Source organism: Accipiter gentilis, chromosome 14, assembly GCF_929443795.1.
Source record: "Accipiter gentilis chromosome 14, bAccGen1.1, whole genome shotgun sequence".
NCBI classification, from domain to species: domain Eukaryota; kingdom Metazoa; phylum Chordata; class Aves; order Accipitriformes; family Accipitridae; genus Astur; species Astur gentilis.
In genome coordinates this window covers 424,981-449,106 of record NC_064893.1, presented here as the reverse complement: position 1 = coordinate 449,106, position 24,126 = coordinate 424,981, and the positions used below count along the sequence as shown (strand labels likewise).

The following is a 24,126-nucleotide window of genomic DNA, read 5'->3' as shown; positions in this document are numbered from 1 at the left end:
AATCCCCCCCTATATTTTTCTGTTTCTCACTTGCCCACTTTTCCAAAGTGTAAAATAGAGTTTCTTTTTTTTCTGAGGATTTTTTTTAAAACAAAACCCAAAACCATCCTCACCATGGATTTTCTGAAGTTCATTTGAATGTGCAAATGCTGCTTATTTTGCCTCCCATGGCAGCAAAGGGATTGAAGATGATTCGGGAGTTTGGGGGATTGTATCTGAACTTTGTTTTAGCAGATTCTCTGTTGCCTCCTTTTTGGAGAAAATAAATGGACAGGTGTATTGGTTTTGTTTGGCAAGGTTTTGGTAGCGGGGGGGGGGTTACAGGGGTGGCTTCTGTAAGAAACTGCTGGAAGCTTCCCCTGTGTTCAAGAGAGAGCGAGCCCATATTAGCCGGCTCTGAGACGGACCCGCCGCCGGCCAAGGCCGAGCCAATCAGTGATAGTGGTAACGCCTCTGTGATAACATTTTTAAGAAGGAAAAAGTTGGGACGGAGAGAAACTGCCGCCGGAGTGAGGAGTGAGAACATGTAAGAGAAACAAGCCTGCGGACACCAAGGTCAGTGAAGAAGGAGGGGGAGGAGATGCTCCAGGCGCCGGAGCGAAGATTCCCCTGCAGCCCGTGGTGAAGACCCTGGTGAGGCAGGCTGTCCCCCTGCAGTCCAGGGAGGTCCACGGTGGAGCAGATCTCCACCTGTAGCCCGTGGAGGACCCCACGCCGGAGCAGGTGGGTTCCCGAAGGAGGCTGTGACCCCGTGGGAACCCCGCGCTGGAGCAGGTTCCTGGCAGGACCTGCGGATCTGTGGAGAGAGGAGCCCACGGAGCAGGCTTTCTGGCAGGACTTGTGACCCCGTGGGGGACCCGCGCTGGAGCAGTGTGCTCCTGAAGGACTGCACACCGTGGAATGGACCCATGCTGGAGCAGTTCGTGAAGAACTGCAGCCCGTGGGAATGGCCCACGTTGGAGGAGTTCGTGGAGGACTGTCTCCCGTGGGTGGGACCCCACGCTGGAGCAGGGGAAGAGTGTGATCAGCCCTCGTCCTGAGGAGGTGAAGCGGCAGAAAATAACGTGTGATGACCATAAACCCCATCCCTGTCCCCCTGTGCCGCTGGGGGGGCTTGGTGGTGAAATCCGGGAGGGTAGTTGTGCCCGGGAAGAAGGGAGGGGTGGTGGGAAGGTGTTCTGAGATTTCGTTTTACTTCTCATTACCTTGCTCTGGTTGATTTGTAATAAATTGAGTATGTTTTGCAAATTGAGTCTGTTTTGCCCGTGACGGTAATAGTGAATGATCTCTCCTGTCCTTATCTCGACCCGCGAGCCTTTTGTTATATTTTCTCTCCCCTATCCAGCTGAGGATGGGGGAGTGATAGAATGGCTTTGGTGGGCACCTGGTGTTCAGCCAGGGTCAACCCATCACAACAGGAAAGACAAAATCTAGATGCTTTCAGTTTGATAACAAATGACAACTAGGGATTCTCCTGCATGTGAGATGGCAGGAGAGAAAAATGAACAGTCCTCCTCTTTCTTGCTTAACCTTCCCTGCCAAATGCTTGTGATCAGGGAAGAGTAAGGAAAGAAGACAGGGGAGAGCATATTGTTTGTTACTGGTGTAATTTCCTAAATTTGGCATGGTCAGTCAGGTCTCCCTTAAATACATCATTGCTAGACTTGCTTCTGTCGAGAATAACAAAAACAATTGCCTGTTCTATCTAAATGCTAATACATTATTCCATATATGTTGTTCTTTCTTTGGAAGATTACGTTATTTTCTAGTCCTGCACAGCCTTAGCAAATACCACGTCATCCTTCTAATCTGAAAAGCAGATGTGCAGCTGCCACTTGCTGTTGCTGGTTGTCCTGGTTTCAGCTGGGATAGAGCTAACTGTCTTCCTAGTAGCTGGTACAGTGCTATATTTTGAGTTCAGCATGCAAAGAATGTTGATAACACTGATGTTTTCAGTTGTTGCTCAGTATTGTTTAGACTATAGTCAAGGATTTTTCAGCTTCTCATGGCCAGCCAGGGCACAAGAAGTTGGCACAGGACACAACCAGGGCACCTGACCCAAACTGGCCAACGGTGTATTCCATACCATGTGACGTCCCATCTAGTTTAGGAACTGGGAAGCGGAGGGGGGGCAGGGAATCGCTGCTGGGGGACTGGCGGGGTGTCGGTCGGCGGGTGGTGAGCTATTGCCCTGTGCATCATTTGAACATTCCAATCCTTTTATTACTACTGTTGTCATTTTATTAGTGTTATCATTATCATTACAGTTTCTTCTTTCCTGTTCTATTAAACCGTTCTTATCTCAACCCAGGAGTTTTACTTTTTTTCCCCTGATTTCCTCCCCCATCCCACTGGATGGGAGAAGTGAGTGAGTGGCTGCGTGGTGCTTAGTTGCTGGCTGGGGTTAAACCACGACACTGGTTCAGCCTGCTGTAGGATTCAGCGGAGAGACAAAACTGTCACATCCATCCCTGGCAGGGGAGGGAATCCAGACCTAATCTTTGCCTCTCCTTGAGGCCTACCATTGCATTGTTAAGGGGATATTTGTTAGAATGTAGTTACAGTATATCGTAAGAGTTTTTTTTATGAATAGATGTTAGCTTACAGTTGTGCCAGGAAAAACATAATTGTTTTTTTAGTCTATAAACCAAGACCAGAAGACTTAAAATAGAAGGGTTTTTATAATAGGATTGAGGTAGATGTTAGGCATATTGCATGCATCAATTATCATGCAGAAACATAGTTTGAAGGTACATCAGGTACCTAGAAAATCAGAAGCAACGAAAGAAAATTATCAACCTTGCTTAACTGAAAAATGTCCAGTAAACCTCTTTGGGGAGGATTTCCCTCCCTCCAGCTGTGTGCACCTGTGAGAGGGAAACATGTTTCTCCTGAGGGCATTTGTGTGGGATACAGCCTATTGTGCCATCTGAAATAGATGGGGGTTTGTGGACTATAGCATTGCTATAGGGAAAGGACAGGAGGTTGTCTCTGGATGCTGTGCTTTTCTTATGTGGAAACATTCTCCTGTGCCTTGGTGGATGTCTGCTGCATGTTCATCACAGTGGAAATCGGTGTTGAGGAGAAGCAGGAAAGAAGCTCTTTTTGGGGTATTTTCTGTAAGAGCTGTCATTTTGTGTGTACATAGGCACTGAGATTCCAGAGGAATCAGGCTTGAGTTTTCAATCCTGGAATGACAGAACCAACACTGTGCAGATAGAAGAGATCTGGCTCATTTTACTAGTTGTGGATTTGTTACGTCCTTTCTAATTTTTGCATCGTTTACTGCAGAAACAGGTCCTTTGTTTTAATTAATGTAGTGCTTTGCATAGTCTTAAAGCAAATAATAAAGTAGCTGTATAGCTGTGAATGCTTTTGTATCATTTGTGACTGCCTTTCTTAAGAATTTCTTTAGAATTATGAAGTGTATCAAAATAAGAATTGAATTTACCTTTCTGTCAGCTGCTTTTGGCTATGACCGAGAACAGAGCAAAAAGCTGGCTTAAAAACAGAACAGAGACAGTAGTTTCCTCCTATTAGTATCCAGCTCTGAAGAGAAACTTTCTTTCTCATAATATGTTTAGTTTTCATTTCATTTTTTTTTCTTCTTGAAGTCTTTAAAAGAACAGGAATTGAAGTAGTGATAGAAAATTTTAAGTGCCATAAAGTGGCAAAGATGGCAACTCCATTAGAGTGGATCAAGTTATTTACAGATAGCAACTTAGTCTATGGAGAGTAAATTCCAATAAAATAATTTTATTTGATATAGGACAGAGAACAACTATGCTGTACTATTTCATGGTAAGAATAATTTCTACTAGTGCAGATGAGAATGTTTTGGATGTACAACTGATAACATGAGTAAAGTAGGAGCCATGTTGTGTCCTTTCACTTAATATATAGAGATTATATTCTGATCTTAGTTGATTTGCAGATTATTTCTGATGAATTCTCTCTTCATACTTTGCTTTTGCCTGAAAAGTAGGCTGCTATATTTGGTATATGGTAACTCCCTTGGGATAATATGAGAATGCTGACATCTCAGAGTAAGATTTGTAGATTAAAGATCACCAAAGGTTCCCTGATGGCACTTTGAAACTAGGCATGGAATTTTTTTCAACTTGTTCAGAGAGCTGACTTTTTATTTATTTAGGTTTCTGTGGCGTATGACTAACATCTTTTACTGCATATGTCTCTTTTGCAAAGTAGTCAAGTTCCAGGCACACAGAATTTATCAAAACAATTTTTCTCATATGCAGAGGTGTTGGGGAAACAGATGTGCTTTATCCTTTGGACCTTAACTCTTGGCATCTTATTGGTGTTGACTAGGTCATAATGTATTGTTAAGATCTGTTTAAAAATTGATTGAGCTGACAAGATTTGTTGTTTTGTGAGGGTAGCATTGCCCTTGGGACAGGTGGAAAAACATGCTTGCATATTCTAATGTTTTCTATTTCTGTAAGAGAGTCTCTAAAATGTGTGGAGAAAGATGAAGTAAATAGTCTTCTTATGATATGTTTTTACTGAAAAGGAAAACTAGTTTAGTGTTTTTAAAAATATATAACTGATGGTGAAGTAAATGTTCACACTTAAAAATTTCCCCTGAAGTTAGGTATTTATTCAAGTGGGAGCTTCTTGTTGTGCTTATTTACAGAAATTAGATTTTTTAAAAAATATACTAATTAAAAAAATAATTGTTTACAGTGAAGGCCAAATAGATTGTGTGTGCACGGAGAAAATGGATAGCCCGAGGAAATGATCAGATGACTTATTTTCAAAGATTGGCATAAAGAGAAGTCAGTTCAATTTTTTTTTTTTTTAAATAGGAAAATAGCAGCAATAATCCAATATTCAGCCGTTTGACAGGGAGAAACAGAAAAATAGTTTGAGATTTGTTACTGCAAAGTAACGAAGAGCGAGAAGCATAGGCACGTACCATAAAACTCTTTGTGGCTATTCTAAAATGAAACAAGTTTATTTTAACTTCTTGCCTTTTTTTTTTTCTTTGAAATTCGTACGAATTAACATCAAAAAAAGTAAAAAATTGTTGATGGTTTACCGACGAGAATTCCCTCCAAGGAATCAACATTATTATTTGAAATTTTCCAATTTAGTTTTATTGTTCATGCTGATGGTATGCTTCCTTCCTCCCATGCAGTGAGAGTTCATTTTGGATCTGCCAAAACAATCTTTAGATTATCCTCTGAATCAGCTTGTTTTGAGGGATCTAGGGTTATCCCTTGTTCCTAGCAGCAAGTTGCTCAAGATACTATGACTACAGTCACCGTGCTCTTCATTACTTGTCATGTATACCAACATTGTGTGTTGATTTATCTACATCTTTGGAATGGGGACAGATGTTAGCTTCCTGATGTGTAGGATCAATGTGTAGAGCCAATCCAAGAAAATGACCCATTGTTTGATACTTGCATTTTCTTTCACATGGTTCACATAACTTAACCAGGTCTTATAACTTCTACTGGCATAGTCCTCAAAGTCATTGAAACCCAAAAACCTTTGCAGTATGTGGCCTGACAGCAGAGCCACAGAGATGCTCTTCCTTTGGCAATAAGAAATTTGAGTCATTGTGTGAAACAAACATTAAAAAAAAAAGGCTGGATTTTTTTCGCTGTTGGTAACTCAGTTCTCTGAAAATCATTTTATGCTTAACTATTTGCTTATGCTTTCTTCAGCAAAAGATGGTGCCACAAAATCATGCTAACCAAGTAGACCTGAAGTTTTGTCATGTCATCATAACTTAGTGCCATTTTAGATGAGAGGAATGTTCTCTAATTGTTTTATCTTTAGAATTTGGTAAGAGGTCAGCTATAGGATTCGTGGCCCATTTTTTAATAATATAAGTATTAGTACAATAGTACACAGCATTACCTCACCAGATCAGACCATTTACTTTAATTAGGATGCAACCTCTGGTAACCCCCGGTGATATGGAGCAGGTAAATTGCATGTTCTTTAATGTACTTTGTGTTGATTTGGGTCATCTTAAAAAGTTGTCAGTGATGAGAGAAGCAGATCCTCCCTGTAGCACTAATTGTATTTTCGTATACAAATTATGGTAATGACTGAAGAGCTGCAATTTTCTTATCCATATCTCTGCATTTTATAGCAGCGTGTAATTAATAGCTGAAATTTAAGCCCTATGCTGAGGGCTGCTGATTTGAATGTTGATACTGTGTTTTAGAGCAGTAAGGGAGGAATAACTGTGCAGTCACCTTAGCTGATTGTTCTTTCTGTCTTGGCATCCTTAAATACTAGCCCATCCTGGAAATCAGGTGCCCCCAGAAATAAGGGTTGTTCTGATGTCTAATTCTGTTTGATTCATATTTAATGTGTATCTTTCTAATGAGACCTCTTCTAAACTGTGGTCTTGGGACCAGTAAAGCATTTTAGCACTTAATCTAGAAACAGCTTTTAATAGTACAGACAGAAATAAAATACAGCTGCTAGGCTTAAAAGTCTGATTTCAGGCAGAAGAAATGAAGGGTTTACTTGGATAACTTCATAACTATGAAAACAGTGGATAGAGAATACTTGCTTAATTACCAAGGTGTGCCAGGTTGTATAATCTTTATGTAGAATTCTATCTGGTGGTAGGAGTAATGTTTTAAAATGTTTCTTTGTTGACTTTAAAAAAAAAAAAAAGCTTATCACTGATAAATCGGCACAGAAGATGCTAGAGTATTTTTGTTACTAAAGTAAAACTGTGCATGGAAGCAGAGAAGAGATAGCAGTTCATTTATATTAGTAGAATGATGAGATGAATGGAAGAAATCTGTAATCTGTCTCGTGTAAGTTGACACTCATTTCTGCTTCAGAAGGTATCCTGGGATGGCCTGGGCCCAAGTCGCACTCCACAGAGCAACTGAAAAATGGTGCCCTCAGCTCCTTATCATCCGCTAGTGCCAACATTACATGGGCAATAGTACCATCTGCAGCCCAGGATGGACAGGCATTACAACCAAATACAGAGGTAAGCATGGTAGGTCTCTATAGGTGCTTTCTGTTGTGTTTGAGACTTGACATTGGTTAAATGCAAACTATGTACGATGGTGGATGCTTTTATTAATTATTTATTGTAGTTTTTTCTTTATGGTATCCTCTTTGAAATTAGTTGTGAAAATGCTAAGTTTCATGCGAAAGTGCACTCTAAAAACTAGAAAAATATGTTGATGATATTGCTGTGTGCTTTTGCTACTCTGAGGTACTTTGGACAGCGGACTATGGCATGCGTACACTCTCTTTTGTAGTTGTAAAACAATTAACAGACTGTCAGTACACATTTCTATCTTCTGGTGACAGAAAAAGCTGTTTGTTTTTTATTCTGGTTTGAGATAGACAGGAGACACTAAGACCACAATATTTGCTTGCTGCTGCTTCTTCCATGTTGCTGTTTGCTCTTGGGTGTCTCTTGAGTATAGCTGACTATTCTTTGAGTTGGAAAAATATATTGTTTTCTGACCCCTTTTCCTGTTAAGTGATTACGGGCAGAACTTGTCCGCATCATCCTGCACCAGCCTGTTGATTTGTGCTTTTGTGGCATTTACTTGGTAAAGGGCAGTTCTGAAGCATCGGCTCTTTGAGGAGGCTCGCAGCTGCGTATCAGGCATCTCATGCACTGAAAGTCTCTCACCATGCCAAACATCTCCAGCTTCTATTGTCTGCTTCGGTTACCAGTGCTGCCCACCATGAAAACACTTCACTCTGAGACCCCACAGATTGTAGGGCACCTGGAGCACATGAGACCTGGAGAACTGGGAAGAACGTTTTAAGAGAGCTGAAGAAACCCTTTTCTACTAGTGAATGCTCTTCGGCAATTGGAATGGCTTAAATTAAATTATATCACCTTTAACAAAATGTGTAATGGCTGAGGGCGTCAATAAAGCTGTTTGTTTTTCTGGTTCTTTCGTAGTATCTTGAATTGAGTATAGTTAAAAAAATCCAAGGATAAACCAGATTTTTTTTTTTGGATGTTACATGTTACTTTGGTCCTCTTCCAGATCTGTCCTTAGAAAGTAATTTCAAATTCAGTTACTTCTAGTGTCCATTAATCACAACGTTTAAATTACTTGTGATTGCTTTTTATTAGGAAGTTGTGTAATTTCTTTTTCAGATAAGCCAACTGCAGTTCTTATAGTATTCTCTTAAGACAGGCTATTTAAGAATATTGTTTTGGGAGTTACTAATTTACTCTCTGATACACTGCAATTTGTTTCATTAAGTTTTTTTAGATGTTTTTATTCCTGAGCACCTGGTAAAGCCAAATGCGATGTGGAAGCATGGGCTGTGCAGCAAGAACATAAAGAGCAGCAGCTGATTTAACTCATCTCAGGGTATCATTTTGCAGTTGAGTTGAGCCATTTATGACTTGTTTTAAATGACAATTTTTTAAAAAGTCCAGTTTCCTCCCCTTCACTTGCTGATGAGAGTTACTGAGTTGTGTGTGTGGCCTGAGGTACTGCTTTGCGTGTGGAACTCATGAGAAGGGAGTACCCTTGAAGAGATGGATATAAACAGGGGGGCATAGCACTGTTTGTAGTACAGAATCATCAGTGCTTTGTGGGCAATCTTCCTGAAATCAGCAGCCTGCATTTGAAGGCCCTGGGGCACTAGCCCTTAAAAAAGAAGAAAAAAGGGAGGGGGGAAAAAAGAGAATAGATTTTTAAGTTATGAAAAGCTCAGCTGAAGATGGTGTTTTTGGCAGAAGCAGTAAGTGGAAGTTTGTGGATTGGTGGAGCAACAAGAAGCAGCTGGACTCATGCTTGTAATTTTTGTTATGTGTCACGTCCCAATTTCTCAGGACGATGACTCAGGTTTCTTGATTCCAAGGTCAGGATTAAGGTGAAACAACATCAGGGATCCTTTAACTCACAAAACTCAAACTTTTATTCTCTCACAACAAGAATGGGCATGCTTGCAACAAGAATTGGCATGAAACTATGTCAGTAAACTGTGTAACGTGCTAACCATATGTCATCAAGCATATACTACAGGCCTTGCTTATTTGGGGATCAGTTCAGGGAAGACAATAAGGAGAGCCCTTCCATTGAGTCACGAGGTTCAGAGTCGACCTCCTTGTCTTCTAGACTCCTTTTCAGAGAGGAGCCTAGGGGCGGCTGGATCCACTCCTAGTCCCAGACTTGGTCAGCGGTTTATGTCTAAAGGGATGAGGTGTAGGGATTACGGGGGAAAGAGAGAGAGGGAGAGACAGAGAGAGAAAAGAGAAAGATTTCACCAGTCCTGGGTCCAGCATTGGTCCAGTCAGTCTAAAGGTCCAGTTCCGGTGGGCTTCAGTTTGTGTCCTTCTATCCTTTCCCCTCCTTTGGGTGGGCACTCGAACTCATTAGGCTAATTACGTGTCATGCCAGTTTGTGCTTTCAGAACCTTTGGGAAATGGGTCAGTGGGCTTGGGGGGTCATCTGGGGAGCAACTTCTCCTTCCCTGCAGACGTGACCATTGTTTGATCTTTGGCCATGCATGGTGAGCTGCCCTGCTCAGCATATCAGAACAGTGTATCAGAACACAGAGCTGCGCACCCTCCGGCATGCCCTCCCTGTCCTGTTGCTGATGTCCTGTGCTGATGGGCTTCTTTTCACCTGTTGTTCCTTGCTGTGCAGGGTTCGTCATTATGTAGAGTTCATTGCTGGGCGGAACTTGCCCCACCACAGTGTTAGAGACATTAACTCCTTCAGTCTCTCACATTATGGTAGTACAGTTTGTTATGCAGAAATTTGGTATATTTTTCAGTTTTGATCATTGTGATCAAGATATCAGTGCCCCATTGGAAGGCGGAAGCACAAAACCTGAATTGTGGAAGAGGTGAACAGTTGCATCTAGCGTAAGTTGGAGCTTTTGTATTTTCATATTCATCTTCAGATCAAGCAACTTGTCATGCCCTGTTACAGAGGCTACACCTCTTGGCTGCTGTGGCGAGATCTTTTTCTGGGAGAGGAGGTGAAGTTTTCCTAGAGTGCTGCAGGTTCTGCCCTGCTGTCCAAGCTGAGCGAAGTGTCGAACAGGATGCTGGAGCTTCTACTTGTTGCAACTAGTGTGACTAGAGAAAGGACGGTGAGAGAACAGGCTTTGAAGAAGAGAAAAAATCTTTTGAGCAGCATAACTGTTACCCTGCTAAGGATGCTACCTGAGCCAGATAGTCATCCTGGAGATGATGTCTGATACCCCCCCAAAGTTAACAAAGGTGTTTGACTTAACACACTTTAACAATTCTGTGTGCTGGATTTAAGCTTATTTTAAAATATATTCTGGCCTGTTGTGTGTTCAAGGCAGGAGCCTAGATTTGGCACTGGGTAGCCAGTTCATTTTCAAAGGCATAAAAGCACTGACTGTGCTAATTACTTAGTATGTGTAATTGTATATAAAAGCCACTGCAAATCATCACACTCCACTTCTTTTGTAGTCCAGATACATTGTCATTAGTAACTGTGGTGGCATCAGCAGAGATTGAGAAAATGCATCTAGACATCATTGTTCGACAAATTTTTGACATTGGAGACCCTGATTTCTTTTTTTATTTATCTGGTAGCTTCTTTTAGATGTAGGAGAAAAGGAGGAATCCACAAGTGTAATTCAAATGAAGCTTATTTCTCTTAATGATTTTCTTTTAAAAAACTCAAATTAGGCATTTGGATGATCCTCATTTATGAAGAAGTTGGTAGTGTATTAATGGGGTTCAGCTTTCAAAATATACCTGCCAAAAGAAGTGAGCCTTGCTTTTGCAGAAGCTATGAGAAGAGAGTGCTAGTTCCTCTATCAGTGCTATCAAAATTCAAAATTAACTCCAGTTTCTTCTTTGACTGGGCCTAGATTTTTATTTTTAAAAAGTCTGTACTTTTTATGATATAACCTCTGTCTCTTAGTCAGAAGCTATAGGAATGGGTGAGAGCTTTTTGGCTAACACTCAGCATAATATAGTAGATGTGCCAACCAAACAAATTGTGAATTGACCTGTAGTCTGGAATAGAAAAAGGCATTAAATTATTACCCTTGAGGAACAACCAACTCAGCTGCTTATATTATAGAATGTTATTTATAAGGAAAAGAATTTTAGGTATGTGGATCAGCAGTGATTTTAAAAAGATGTTTTTTATGTTGGGGTGGGGGGTGGGGGGGTGATGGTGTGTGACTGCTGAGGAGTCTTTCCCATATAGCAGGCTGCCAGTGGCAGCAGTTTCCTGGCAACATGACCAAGTGACTGAATGTGTTTAGTGATAGCTGTGTTAATTCTCAGCACAGCATGTAGACACTTTGCAGCAGTGCATTAAGCAACATCATTAACAAACCAGTGACTTGTTCTCTGCTGTGTTTTTTATATGTTTGTGAAGAAGCATGGATCTTTATAATTCTCCTCTGCAATAACAAGGCTCATCTGATGCCATTTTCTTTGAATACTTAAGCATTCTTGAGGGATATAGTAAGTTCTGGAGTTGAGTTTTGATGTAGTAGATAACTGAATTTAAAACCTTTCTTTTTGGTCTGTCGCACTGTCAGGGTTTCAGGAATGCAGAGTTTCTCCCCTGTGAAATAACAGAGCAGCTAAAGATTCTTTAGATAAAACACTGTGTTGGTGTTTACTTGCTTTTGTTACTTAGGGTGTTTCTTGTTTTGAAATGCAGGGATATCATTTGAGATACTGCTTAAACTAGTTCAGTAAATACAAGATTTTGTAGCAGAGATTAGTATCTTGTGTATTTCTTGCTTCTTTTAGCATGTTCGTTCTTGGTGTTGCTGTTTCATCTTCCCAGATGAGTTTTTTTTCAGGGTTGTGATATATGGCAGCATGAAGTTAAAGCCTGTTATCTTCACTGAAAGAAGTAACCCCTGACAGTGAAATGCCTCATCAAGCATCTTTGTCTTTTTTTTTTCCCCATACTCTTTTTAATTTTTTTTAATAAGCCTCCAAGTTTTAGTTAGTTTACTTTTTTGGATTTTTTTTTGGTCTGTCCACCTGAAACATTAGGTGGAAGCAGGGATAAGGGCTGAGTGGAACAGAACTATTGTCCATCTGCTGTGAGTTGATGTAAAATACTTCTGTGCGTGTGACATGAACTTGGTCTGTGTCCAGTCTGCAGTAAATGTGACCCTACTTCTTTCATTTAAGGGTTTGTAATTCTGAAATTCCTTTCAATAAATGCTGAAATTGATTAGTTTTAAAATATTGAGTCCATAGTAAATTCAGTTGTAATAAACTTGGTGCCTAACTAGAATAAAGATGTGAATCACTTCCATGTGTGAACTACTATTCCAGTTCAAGTTATTGTCATTTTGGGTGTCAGAATTCCCCTTCTGAGCTGACAAAATATAACTGCAGGCCAAATGCCTCCCCTGGCAGCCAAATACAAATGGGAAACAGGCTGTTCTTATCTGGGACCTGAGAGGGAAGAAATAATTTTCTTTTGATCTAACAGTTTAGTTAAGAATTATTACAAAAATCATGCTGTAGCTACATCTGTGATTTAGCTCTCTTTATGTGATTTTTATGCCTTAAAATGCCATGCCAGCTGATTCTTTGCATCCTGTGGATGTAGTATCTATGCAGTCTCCTCTGCTTTCGTGTCCCTAACTTTCCCTTGCTTGTGTGCATGAGAAACTGTACACATGCTCCATATTGAAGTGTCTTTTTAATAGGACTGAAGTTTTAGCTCTGTAGGATTGAGGCTTTAGCTCTGATTATCTAACTGCTAAACCAGGTTTTAATTGTGATAGTGATTGCAAGGGCAGTCAAGTCCAGGTTATTAAAGATATTTTGGTCGCCTGGATGATCTGAACCTTGATGTTTTCAACTGTAAGAAGGAACTGCTCTATTTACAGAAGGTACTGAATTGTTTAGTTCTTCATTTTAAAAGATTATGTGTTTTTGTCCAATCTCTTCAAGCTAAAGTTCTTTTCTATCTGTAGGCTAGTATACCTCCTAGTATGATGATACTTCATCCTTTACAGAGGATGTAATAGCCTTTAGAGCTATTACAGAATGTGTTAGAGATGCTAAGAAATAATTTTAAAAGTGCTCCTGCAATTTTAGAAACTAAGCTGGGTATAACAAATGATTTCTAATTCAATATTACCTTTTCTTTATGTATCTGTGTCTCAGTAGACTTGCCCAGGACTGTGGATTGTTTGCTAGTGTAAATTGTACCTAGTGTTTCCTAGTTCCTTTTTGTACTTGACATAAACCTGTGTAATTGATGTTGGGAGATCAGCTTAGTCACGAACATACAGTGCTAGCCACAAGTGCAGTAATGGAGAGAGAACAGATCAGGGTAGGAAAGTAACATTTGCAGTATTACAGAGAGTCCCTTTTCACTGTTTAGTACAGACATTACAGGATTTCTGAATGTGCTCTGCTTTTTGCCTTCTGCTTGATTAAGTACTTTTTGGGCTGAAGAGCACAGTAAATGGCCCCTAATGACTTGGATAGATAAATTAATCTCTAGGCAAAGATGGTATCAGTTAATCCATTCGCTAGCAGACCATCTAAAAAATGAAATCTGAGATAATCAATTGAAGGTATATTTAAGGATAATCAAGGGAAGGTACATTTAAGGATTAAATGTACAATTACACTAAAAGTAGAATTAAATGACCCTAAGCCTGGTGCAGCAGCACTGACAATGACTAAGATAATCTAGCTAATTTTGATTTTATTTTTCTGCTAGCTTTCTGGAATAGTTACTGTGTCAGCAAACAATCTCTGGTAAAACTGTTTATGCAAATAATTAATAAAAATTGAGCTCCAGTCAAAGCCATTGCATTGTGTTGAGTCACTCCCACCTCCAAAATGCATGTATTTGAGCTGCTATCTATATAATATATTTGAGAGTAACATTCTACTTAGAATAAAAATATGAAGCTTTCATACAAAATTTGCATCTGATTTGAATATACATGAGCCTCTGATTCATTTGGTATTCCATAATTACTAGTGATATTCAGTGAAAACTAATCATTGGAATGTAAAGAACTCAGGTTCCCTTGCAGCAAGGCTTAAAAATTGAGTTAAAATGGATCAATTGCTTACTCTGTTCATTATAAAACCTGTGCCCTTTGCAAAATGAACTCTGAAGCCAATGTTAATATTAATTCAGGATTGTGTGTTAATTGATGTGTTGTGTGGCTATTCATTTGCTTTGTGCTGTCAGTTTTATTTCTTAGTGTGTTTATATATGTGGATTTGGCAATGCTGCCCATTAATAAGCTTACCCATCTCATTAAGACTGTCAATAACTTAGCTAGACTTCAGTGAGTTGGGCTGAACTCTTCTATGATGAGTCTCAAGTTGGAATTGCTTTATCTTGCTTAGTGAAGCATCATCCAAACTGGCTTCAGCTGTTCCGTCTGGTCTTGCTAGAAAAAAATGGGGTTTTCTGCTTGTGGTGATGAATTCTAGTGATTCTTTATTGAAAAGCCCTGAATATGGAAAGAGCTGGGATGAAAGTATTTCATTATAAAGCTTTGTCTCAGAGGAGGAGTTGGAAGGAGAAGATGAGAGAGGCAGGACTTTTCTACATTATAGTGTAGAAAGACCGCACAATCGTCTTCACAGTCTGAGGTGGGCCAAGTGATTTATCAGTCTGAGAACAAATTTTAGAAGCTTTTGAAGTAGAGTTCCACTGACCTCAAGAACTTAGCTCCATAAGAGATGACAATCTTCCAGGCTCAATGTTTCACATATGCATTGAATGTTCTCCTGGTATGGTTTATAATGATTTATTTTTCTTCTGAAAGACTTGACCGTGTCTTTAGTTGTTGGGTTTTTTTAAGTTTTTTTTTAATTTTGTGTGTGTGTGGCAGCAATGAGTATGTGTATAGTGGATGGGACAAGAAATTGCAGGAAGAGTCAGGATGGTTTACTAAGCATGTTCCCTTGAGGAAAGATTGTTAATACTGCTTGTATTGACATGTCTTTACCATTTTTCTCCTCTTATAAATACGCTGGCATGTGCTATTGCATATAAGAAATAGCACCGCGAAAACTGGATTTACATATAGATTAGTATTGCAAGACCAGATGATTGTAAAGGTTAAATTTGTAGTTGTCCATCTTTTTGTTCCCTCTTTCTGCATGTGAATGGTATGATTATTGACTAACATGGTAGCATTTTTCTGCCATAAATTTGCTTCGCAAGCATACAAAGTGACATAAAAGAGAATAGAATTACAGCTGGCTGAATGACTTCAGTTCTGTTACTTTCTAAGTTTAGTTATTGGGCTTTGCAAGAAGAATCATTATGGAATCGGAGAGTACTCCAGGTTGGAAGGGACCTCTGGAGGTCCTGCAGCTTAACACTCTGCTCAAAGCAGAACTAATCAGGTTAGCTTGCTCAGTCATGTCCAGTCAAGTCTTGAACACCTCCAATAGCAGAGGTCCCACAACCTCTTTGCACAAACTGTTGCAATTTCTCTAGGGATTTTATCAACAGGAGCAAAGGTTCTTTAGAGTACGATGCCTTTCCTTACCAGTGTGCTGTACTGGTGGGCAACTAAAATCACCTGCTGGCTCCCTTACCAAAAAGTATTTGTCTTTCCCTTCTTGTGGGAGTATGGGGCAAGTTGCTCCTAGTTCTTCAAGTTTATCCCCAAGGATGTCATTCTAGAGAGGGTCTCTTTTAATACAGGGGGATAGAGTATAGCCTTCTGCCATACTTTCCTCCATGTTAGTCTCCCTCATGAACTTGTAGCTCAGTGCAGTCTTTTGTCTTAGCTCCCCAAAAGTTACAAGCATATGACTTTCAGACCCCTCACAATCTCTGAAGTCCTGCCTGGCCAATGATGGGAATCTGTCATGCTGCACTGTGTGGTTTGTGAGCTTGTAAATTCTGAGTAACTTATTTTGGATAGCGTCAGGTGCTGTATTTATAGCCATTTTCCTTCTAAAAAATTTGATTCTCAAAACAAAACTGAGTATCTTTCAGGAAATTGTTCTTCATAGTATCTGTATTGCATTAGGAATAGGTTTTGTTAAAATTGTTTATCATGTGATACTGTATTTCTTCTGATTTTAGGTTAGCATAAAATTTACTGTTGTGATTTATGCTAGCCTTCAAGGTTTTTTGCTTCAATTTAGGACAAGTCCATGGGGCTTTTCTCTAGCATTTTTTTGTAGTCTCATGTTGCTGTTCCTTTCTGATGATACCAGTGATGAAAAATATTTATTCCCAGTTCTTACTGAATTTATGCAATACTGCAAAGTCCTCTTGTGTTTTAGGATTCAGATTAAACAGTGCTGTACTTCAGTAGCCCTCATTTCATGAGAGATGCTCACAAGATGTGTGGACTGGTGCTGATACTTAATCTTTTCCTGTGGAGTCTGTGCTTGGGAATTAGCTGCTTTTCAGTTGATTTTCAGAACTGGCTACCTTAGGTTTGTGAAAATGAAAATTTGCAAGAGGAATTGTCTTAAGAAGATATGAACACGTAGGGAAAAACGTGGTTCAGCAAACATTATTTGGTGTGTAACAGGATTACAATGCTGTAGGTTACCCAAATGAAGATCTCTGTTTAAAAAGATATTAAGTAACTGATTGATTCTTTATTCTTAAACATAATAATTTTAATGATTAGTTTCTAATATTTTTTCTGAAGGCTTACACAGTCTATACTGCAACATAAACATAGAAGCCCTTTGTTTCAAGTTACATGCATTTTTTTTCTATTCTTTAAACAACAAATCAACCCTTTTACTTCTTAAATCTCTTGTTATCTGGTCCTTGTCACTGCTGTATTGTTATTTTTACCCCTAAATATGGTCACAGGTCAGAGTTTCCAAGCACATCTGCAGTGTAGGAAAAGGAAGCTTTCTGAGCTTGTTCTTTAAGAATGAAGAGACTTATGTTCCCATAGATACTACTGCAAAACAAAAAAACATTAGTAAAGCTCTCAAAATAGTGAATATCGAAATAGTGATAACGTACCTGCCTCCAGATGCCTGGCAGATTGGTTTTGTTGGGAAGGAAAAAGATTGCAGACCTATTTGTCACCTAAGATACAGGTTTTGTGATTTATTTTCTTTGCTTGCATCATCTGTATGTCAGCCTGTCTATCTTTATGAAGTATTAGTATCAAGGTGCATTTCTACTTTGCTTGCTTGCTTCACAGTGAAGTAAGAATCTCCTGAAGAGAGCTAGGTATTACTTGGTTCAGTAGATGACTCTGCTGTTATGTGTTGTATCCAATTAATCTTGTGTGATAGACAGATTGCTTACATTGCTACACTTTGATCCTTGCACTTGTACTTAGCTGGGCAGATTTTCTGAACATCCAGTGTGTTTAGTATATTCAATTAAAAAACCCCAAACAACAAACCACAAAATATATATAAATTATCCATACACACACACAAAAAAGAGATGTTTTAATCATTGATAGTCCTAGTTTGAAGATTTTTATTTTCTCTGGAGACCTGAATGACCAAACACAAATAACAAATTTGGTAAGAAATTAATTTCTGGGTACTTTGTAGACATTCTTTCCTGATGCAAGCTTCTTCTACCAAGTATTCTATGGTTTGACCTATCAATGATGAATGGTGTATCCAGGATTACATAAAAGCTTTAACTCCCCATTCTCTTACACCCCAAACCCAGATGCAGTAGTTACTTATCTATCCAGATAGATATGCCTGGATTATTTTTCTTGGTATACATAGTTTACAGTAGTAGAAAATCTGCCTGTTATGCCGTTTTTCCCTCATCCAGTTGTATGAAAAAGCTAACTGTCTTGCCAATTGGATCTGTATGTAGATTACAGTAGCAAAGCAAAAAGGAAGTGGTATTTTTGCTTGCCATAGTGTTGTTGTAAGTTAGTATGCTCACTTTTTAATTGTAAAATCCTTCTTATTTGACTGTCATCTTCTGTTACTTGCTTTGATATTTTAAAAGTTAACTTTAATTTTGGTTCATCATTGTTATATCTAAGCTGTAATGATTGAATGCTAGGAAAACTGTGACTAGGGGTGTGTGTGGTTTGGGGTTTTGGGGGGTGGGGTGGGCTCCCTCTGGAGGGAGGTGGTAGATGTTTTGCATATTAATACTATGGCAAAAATTTTCCCAGCAATTAAAGCAAAAGCTACTGACAAAGGCAGTAGAGGAGACAGCTCCTATGAAATATTCAGAGTAAATGAACAAAATCAGCTGAGCTGAGCCACATGTTTTGCTACCTTTAAGAGACCTTTTTCAGGATGAGATTGAGATGTATGGGCTGTAATAAGTTTGCTTTCTACATTCTCCATTTAAGCTCTGCTTTGGTTCTGAGCTCACTAAGTCTTAAAAAAAATTGACCCTTGACCACTGGAGTCTCTTTGAAAGTTACTGGAACTTCGGTATCCAGGTGCCTACATTACAATGGGTGTATGGGATGTTGGTGTATTTGAGGTTTTATCTTTGATCTACTCTTTCTTTGCAATGATCAGTCACAGGGCTACCGGGACCAAAGCATAAATAAGACTACAATAAGATGGAGGCCAGGGCTCAAGCAATGACCCGAGTTCACTCTACCACTGCTTTTCAAACCCTCCTTTTTCCCTTCCTCTGCTTACATTGTGTAATGGTGTGGTGGTAAATGTTGAGAAAAGTATGTTCCATTTTGTTTTATTTGAACTGTTCTTGAAGAGTTGTAAAGCTATATAAATCCAATGGGAGCTTGTTGGATTTAAAAAAAAACCTGTTGCTACTTTATAGTTAAGCTTAAAGTTGCTAATCTGTAAATGACTATGAATTTGGAAGTTAGAGAAGTGCATGGATGATGATGATTTCGGTCTTTACAGTGACACTGAAGTAAATGTGTTTGAATTTTTGTTTGTTTTGTTTCAAGATTTAGGTTGAAGTAAATTGAATTTTTCTATTTAATTTCTACTATATTAATTTCAATTTTCTGTATGGGATTACGTCTCCTTTCACAGTTGTGTTGAGTTTGCATGGCAAGGTTTTGGTAGTGGGGAGACTATAGGGGTGGCTTCTGTGAGAAGCTGCTGGAAGCTTCCCCTGTGTCCGATAGAGCCAATGCCACCCAGCTCCAAGATGGACCCGCTGCTGGCCAAGGCCAAGCCCATCAGTGTTGGGGTAGCACCTCTGGGATAACATATATAAGAAAGGGGGAAAGAAACCCTGCACAATTGCAGCTGGGGAGAAGAGTGAGAATATGTGAGAGAAACAACCCTGCAGACACCCAGGTCACTGAAGAAGGAGGGGGAGGAGGTGCTCCAGGCGCCGGAGCAGAGATTCCCCTGCAGCAGCCCATGGTGAAGACCATGGTGAGGCAGGCTGACCCCTGCAGCACGTGGAGGTCCACGGTGGAGCAGATATCCACCTGCAGCCCATGGAAGACCCCACGCCAGAGCAGGTGGGTGCCTGAGGGAGGCTGCGACCCCGTGGGAAGCCCGCGCTGGAGCAGGTTTTCTGGCAGGACTTGTGACCCCGCGGGGGACCCACCCTGGAGCAGTCTGTGCCTGAGGGACTGCAGCCTGTGGGAAGGATTCATGTTGGAGAAGTTTGTGGAGGACTGTCTCCCATGGGAGGGACCCCACGCTGGAGCAGGGGAAGAATGAGGAGTCCTCCCCCTGAGGAGGAAGGAGCAGCAGAGACAATGTGTGATGAACTGACCCCAACGCCCATTCCCCGTCCCCTGCGCAGCTGGAGGGGAGGAGGTGGAGAATTTGAGATTTAAGCCTGGGAAGAAGGGAGGGGTGGGAGGAAGGTGTTTTTAAGATTTGGTTTTCTTTCTCATTATCCTACTCTGATTTGATTGGTATAAATTAAACTAATTTCCCTAAGTCGAGTCTGTTTTGACTGTGACAGTAATTGGTGAGTGATCTCTCCCTGTCCTTATCTTGACCCATGAGCCTTTTGTTGTATTTCTTCTCCCCCTGCCTGGTTGAGGAGGGGCAGTGACAGAGTGGCTTTGGTGGGCACCTGGCATCCAGCCAGGGTCAACCCACCACAAAAGCATGCTAATATGCTAGTCTGTATATAAAATAGTTTAATAAGTACAACTTACTTGACAAGCTACATTTGAGATTCAAATCACTGCTAATAAGGGATGGGTGCAGTAAGCTTGCATGTTTCTCTATCAGGTGCATGCCACAGCTGGTAGTAAATGCAATTAAATATTTTGAAAGTGTACATGCTGGTAGAAGAGAAGACAAGTGATGCATGCAAGTTAGTGCAGTTTTGTTGATTCTGATACAGTGACAAGTCCTGCAAGAAGCTAACAGCTCATTATATATTACTACTTTTGGGGTATTCTTACTGTATCTACTTTAGAAAGAGAATTCTAACTTTGGTATTGAGACTGGTGAAAATCTTATGGGGCCAATTTGTCACATTACTGTAAATGTGCTAAAGCTCTCTGACCTTACAGAGTCATATTTATTCTTACACCCACAGAAAACCTGCTTGCAAGCTCTCAAGTTACCCAAGTGCAAGTGTAAGTGATTGTCATGGTTTAACCCCAACCAGCAACTAAGCACCACACAGCTGCTTGCTCACTCTTCCCCCGCAGTGGGTTGGGGAGAGAATCGGAAAAAAAAAGCATAACTCCTGGGTTGAGATAAGAACAGGTTTTAATAACTAAAATAAAATATAATGATAATAATTGTAATGACAAGTAATATAATAAAAAGAGAAATAAAACCCAAGAAATACAAGTGATACACAGTGCAATTGCTCACCACCTGCTGACTGATGCCCCAGCAGTGACCTGTGCCTCCTGGCCAACTTCCTCCCGTTTACATACTGAGCATGACGTTCTATGGTATGGAATATCCCTTTGGCTAGTTCAGGTCAGCTGTCCTGGCTATGTTCCCTCTCACCTTCTTGTGCACCTGCTCACTTGCAGAGCATGGGAAACTGAAAAATTCTTGATTTAGGATTAGCACTACTTAACAACAACTAAAACATCAGTTTTAACCAACATCATAGCCCTCTACAATGAAGTGACTAGCTTGATGCCCCTGGGGAGAGCAGTGGATGATGTTTGCTTTGACCTTGGTAAGGTTTTTACCCTGTCTTCTGTAACATCCTTGTAGGCAAGCTGACAGGGTATGGATTAGATAAGTGGGCTGTGAGGTGGATTAAAAACTGTCTGATACTAGCAACTACTGTGCCACAACCACTGCCAGCAGAAGCTGACTAGCATCAAGGCTACCTGAAATCTGACTTTCAGAGGAATAATGAAAAATGAGAAGAGGTGCAGCAGGGTTGTGATCAGTGGTACAAGGTCCAGTTGGAGGCCAGTCACTAGTGGCATACCCCAGGGGTCAGTACTGGGGCCAGTGCTGTTCAACATCTTCATTAATGACCTGGATGATGGGGCAGAGTGCACCCTCGGCAAGTTTGTAGATGATAAAAAACTGGAAGGAGTGGCTGATGAGCCAGAGGGTTGTGCTGCTGTGGAGAGGGACCTCGACAGGCTGGACAGAGAGGAATCTCATCAAGTGCAACACAGGGAAATGCAAAGTCCTGCATCTGGGGATATCTGACGGTATCTGCACCTGTACAGGCCGGAGGCCAACTGGCGGGAAAGCAGTTCCGCAGAGAAGACCTTGGGATCTTGGTGGACAGCAACCTGACCATGAGCTAGCGATGCATTCTTGTGGCAAAGGCGGCCAACAACAGCACCCTGGGCCGCATTAGGAAGAGTGTTGCTGGTGGGTGGAGGGAGGTGATCCTTCCCTTCTACTTGGCACAGGCAAGACAACATCTGCGGTGCTGTGTGCAGTTCTGGGCTCCCCAGTGCACGAGAGACATGGACTTACTGGAGTGAGTCTGGCACAGGTCCACAAAGTTGATGAAGGTTCTGGAGCATCCTCCACATGAGGAGAGGCTGAGAGCTGGGGCTGTTCAGCCTGGAGAAGAGAAGTTTCAGGGGAGCCCACCAACATGTATAAATACCTGATGGGAGGGAGTGGAGAACAGGGAGTCAGAGTCTTTTCAATAGAGCCCAGTGACAGGACAAGAGACAATGGGCACATGAAAGTCAATCTGAACATGAGAAGACTCTTTTTTGCTGTGAAGATAGTCAAACACTGGTACAGGTTGCTCAGAGAGGTTGTGGAGCCTGCATCCTTGGAGATAATAAAAACCTAGCTGGACTGGGTCCTCGGTAACTGGTTCTAGGTGTCCCTGCTTGAACAGGGTGTGGGACAAGTTGATCTCAAGAGGTGCCTTCCAACATAAATGATACCGTGATTCTGTATATTCCTTTCTCCCCCTTCCCCCAATAAACAAGATGAGATCCATGTCATGCTTGACAGTACTGTTGCATGATATGGTTTGTGAAGTATGTTGGAAAACCAAGCTCTGAGTCTTATAACTAAACTAATTATCTAAAAATTAATTTCCAGCAAAGCAGTTTGAAAAATCAACTTGTGGAAGAGGTTTTGGAAGAGCAGAAGCAGGTTTGCTCTTTGACAGAAATGTAGCTTTTAACTCTGTGATTCTATCCCAGGCTTGTCAAAGTGTCATTTTCCTGAAGACATTTTTTTAAAATGTAGAATGTTTCCTTCAGAAACAATTTAATTTCCTTACAGGTTTCATCTGTTAAAAAATAATCAGGATGTTTTCTGATGAAGACTGCTGACTAGAACATCCGTTTCATATCCCAGCAGATGACCTCCCCAAATTAATTGATCCCAGTTCTAATGAAGTGATCTGTTTAAAATAGCTCTCTGCTGGCATGTGTTTTCATGTCTTTGGCCTTTAAACTTTGAAGTGAATGCCTTCATGGGATTTCTAGAAATGATCTGTTGTTTTCCATTCAGATTCTTCTGAAAAATCCTGGTGCTTCAACCCAGTGTTGGAAATTCATTTTGATTAAAATTATTTTAAATATAAGCACCTTTTTGGTGCTTGTTTGTTTGGTTCAGTATTTGATTCTCTTGATTCTCAGTGTTAGCACTGAAGCCTAGCTGTGCTGTTAATTCCCAGGCTGAGCTGCGCACAGCTCAATAGCTTTTACATTATGCTCTGACCACACAGGAATGGAGCAAATCACTGCTTTCCTAGTTCAGCTTTGCAATTATACTTTATGGGACTGGGGGGAATGTATGTCTGTGTCTGATAATTCAGAAAAGCTGCCATTAAAGGATAATCACTCAGCATAATCTTTTGCATTCTGCTGAATGCTTACACATCAGTTACTACTAAACTGCATACTATTTCTGTGGAAAGAAAAAGAATTAAAAACCTAAAAAACAGTAGCTTTCTATTTTGTAGCTGTATGTCCACACACCATGTGTTGTGCTTATGTGTTGGTTTTTTTTAAAGAAAATATGAGTTAGTTAAAAGAGAAGTGTTTGTTTTCTATGCTCTCAAAAAGCAATTCAGTAATTACCTAGAACAACTAATGAGAAGAGAGGGAAATACAGAAAGGATATTGCTTACTGAAGATGACTGATATTCAGTTGCTGTGACACAATTGTAAACTGCTTACTTAAGTTCTTATTTTCTTGGAAAGAGAAAAGGTGCAGACAACTGATGCCGTTCTACATGCACTGAAGGTCACTAGTATGTTGATAACTCTAATAGTTAACTCTAATAGTAGAGCTGTGGGATTTTTCGTACCCTTGCACATATTCTTAAAATAGGGGATAGTTAAGATAATTAAAATGGCAGTCCTTATTGCAGATGGTCATTAAACACGCTTGATCCTAACGTGAGGTTGTACTTACCCTCCCTGATGAGCAAAAAGTCTTTCATTTAAAGCAATGCAAACACTACTTTCCTGAGCACCTAAACTGTTTATAGGGTTGCTTGCCCTCACTGTGCATGTTTTGTCGAGTAGCAATGAGAGGCAGTTGCTATTTTGTTCATAATACTTTGAAAGGCATGGAAAACTAATACCTATTTTAGCAGGTGAGAAAGAAGGATTTCTGTCCCTGGCTGAATGTGCGGTATTCGGGAGGAAAAGAAAATTCTTAATATATGATTTAGTCTGCAAACTCGTCAATGTGGAATTTGTTTATTTTCTGATGCTGTTAACAGCTAAAGGTTATGCAGCTGTTTTATGATCAGTTGAAAGCATGTTACCCGCTAGCACGTTCTCACTCTCTCACACTTGTGCACAGTCATGCACAGTTGTGCCCTCTCCCTCCTGCCC

General features: G+C 40.4%; 1 protein-coding gene across 2 annotated transcripts in view; it reads left to right on the top strand.

Annotated features, from left to right (window-relative positions):
* Window positions 1–24,126, top strand: part of OSBPL10 (oxysterol binding protein like 10) — a 141,422-nt gene that overhangs the window by 91,338 nt on the left and 25,958 nt on the right. The window contains exon 6 of one of the 2 annotated variants that reach the window (XM_049816940.1): window positions 6,837–6,991. In XM_049816940.1, the coding sequence (XP_049672897.1) occupies window positions 6,837–6,991 (155 nt within the window). Of the gene's footprint in view, window positions 1–6,836; window positions 7,001–24,126 lie in introns of both variants that reach the window. The other variant, XM_049816939.1, reaches the window with a different exon arrangement.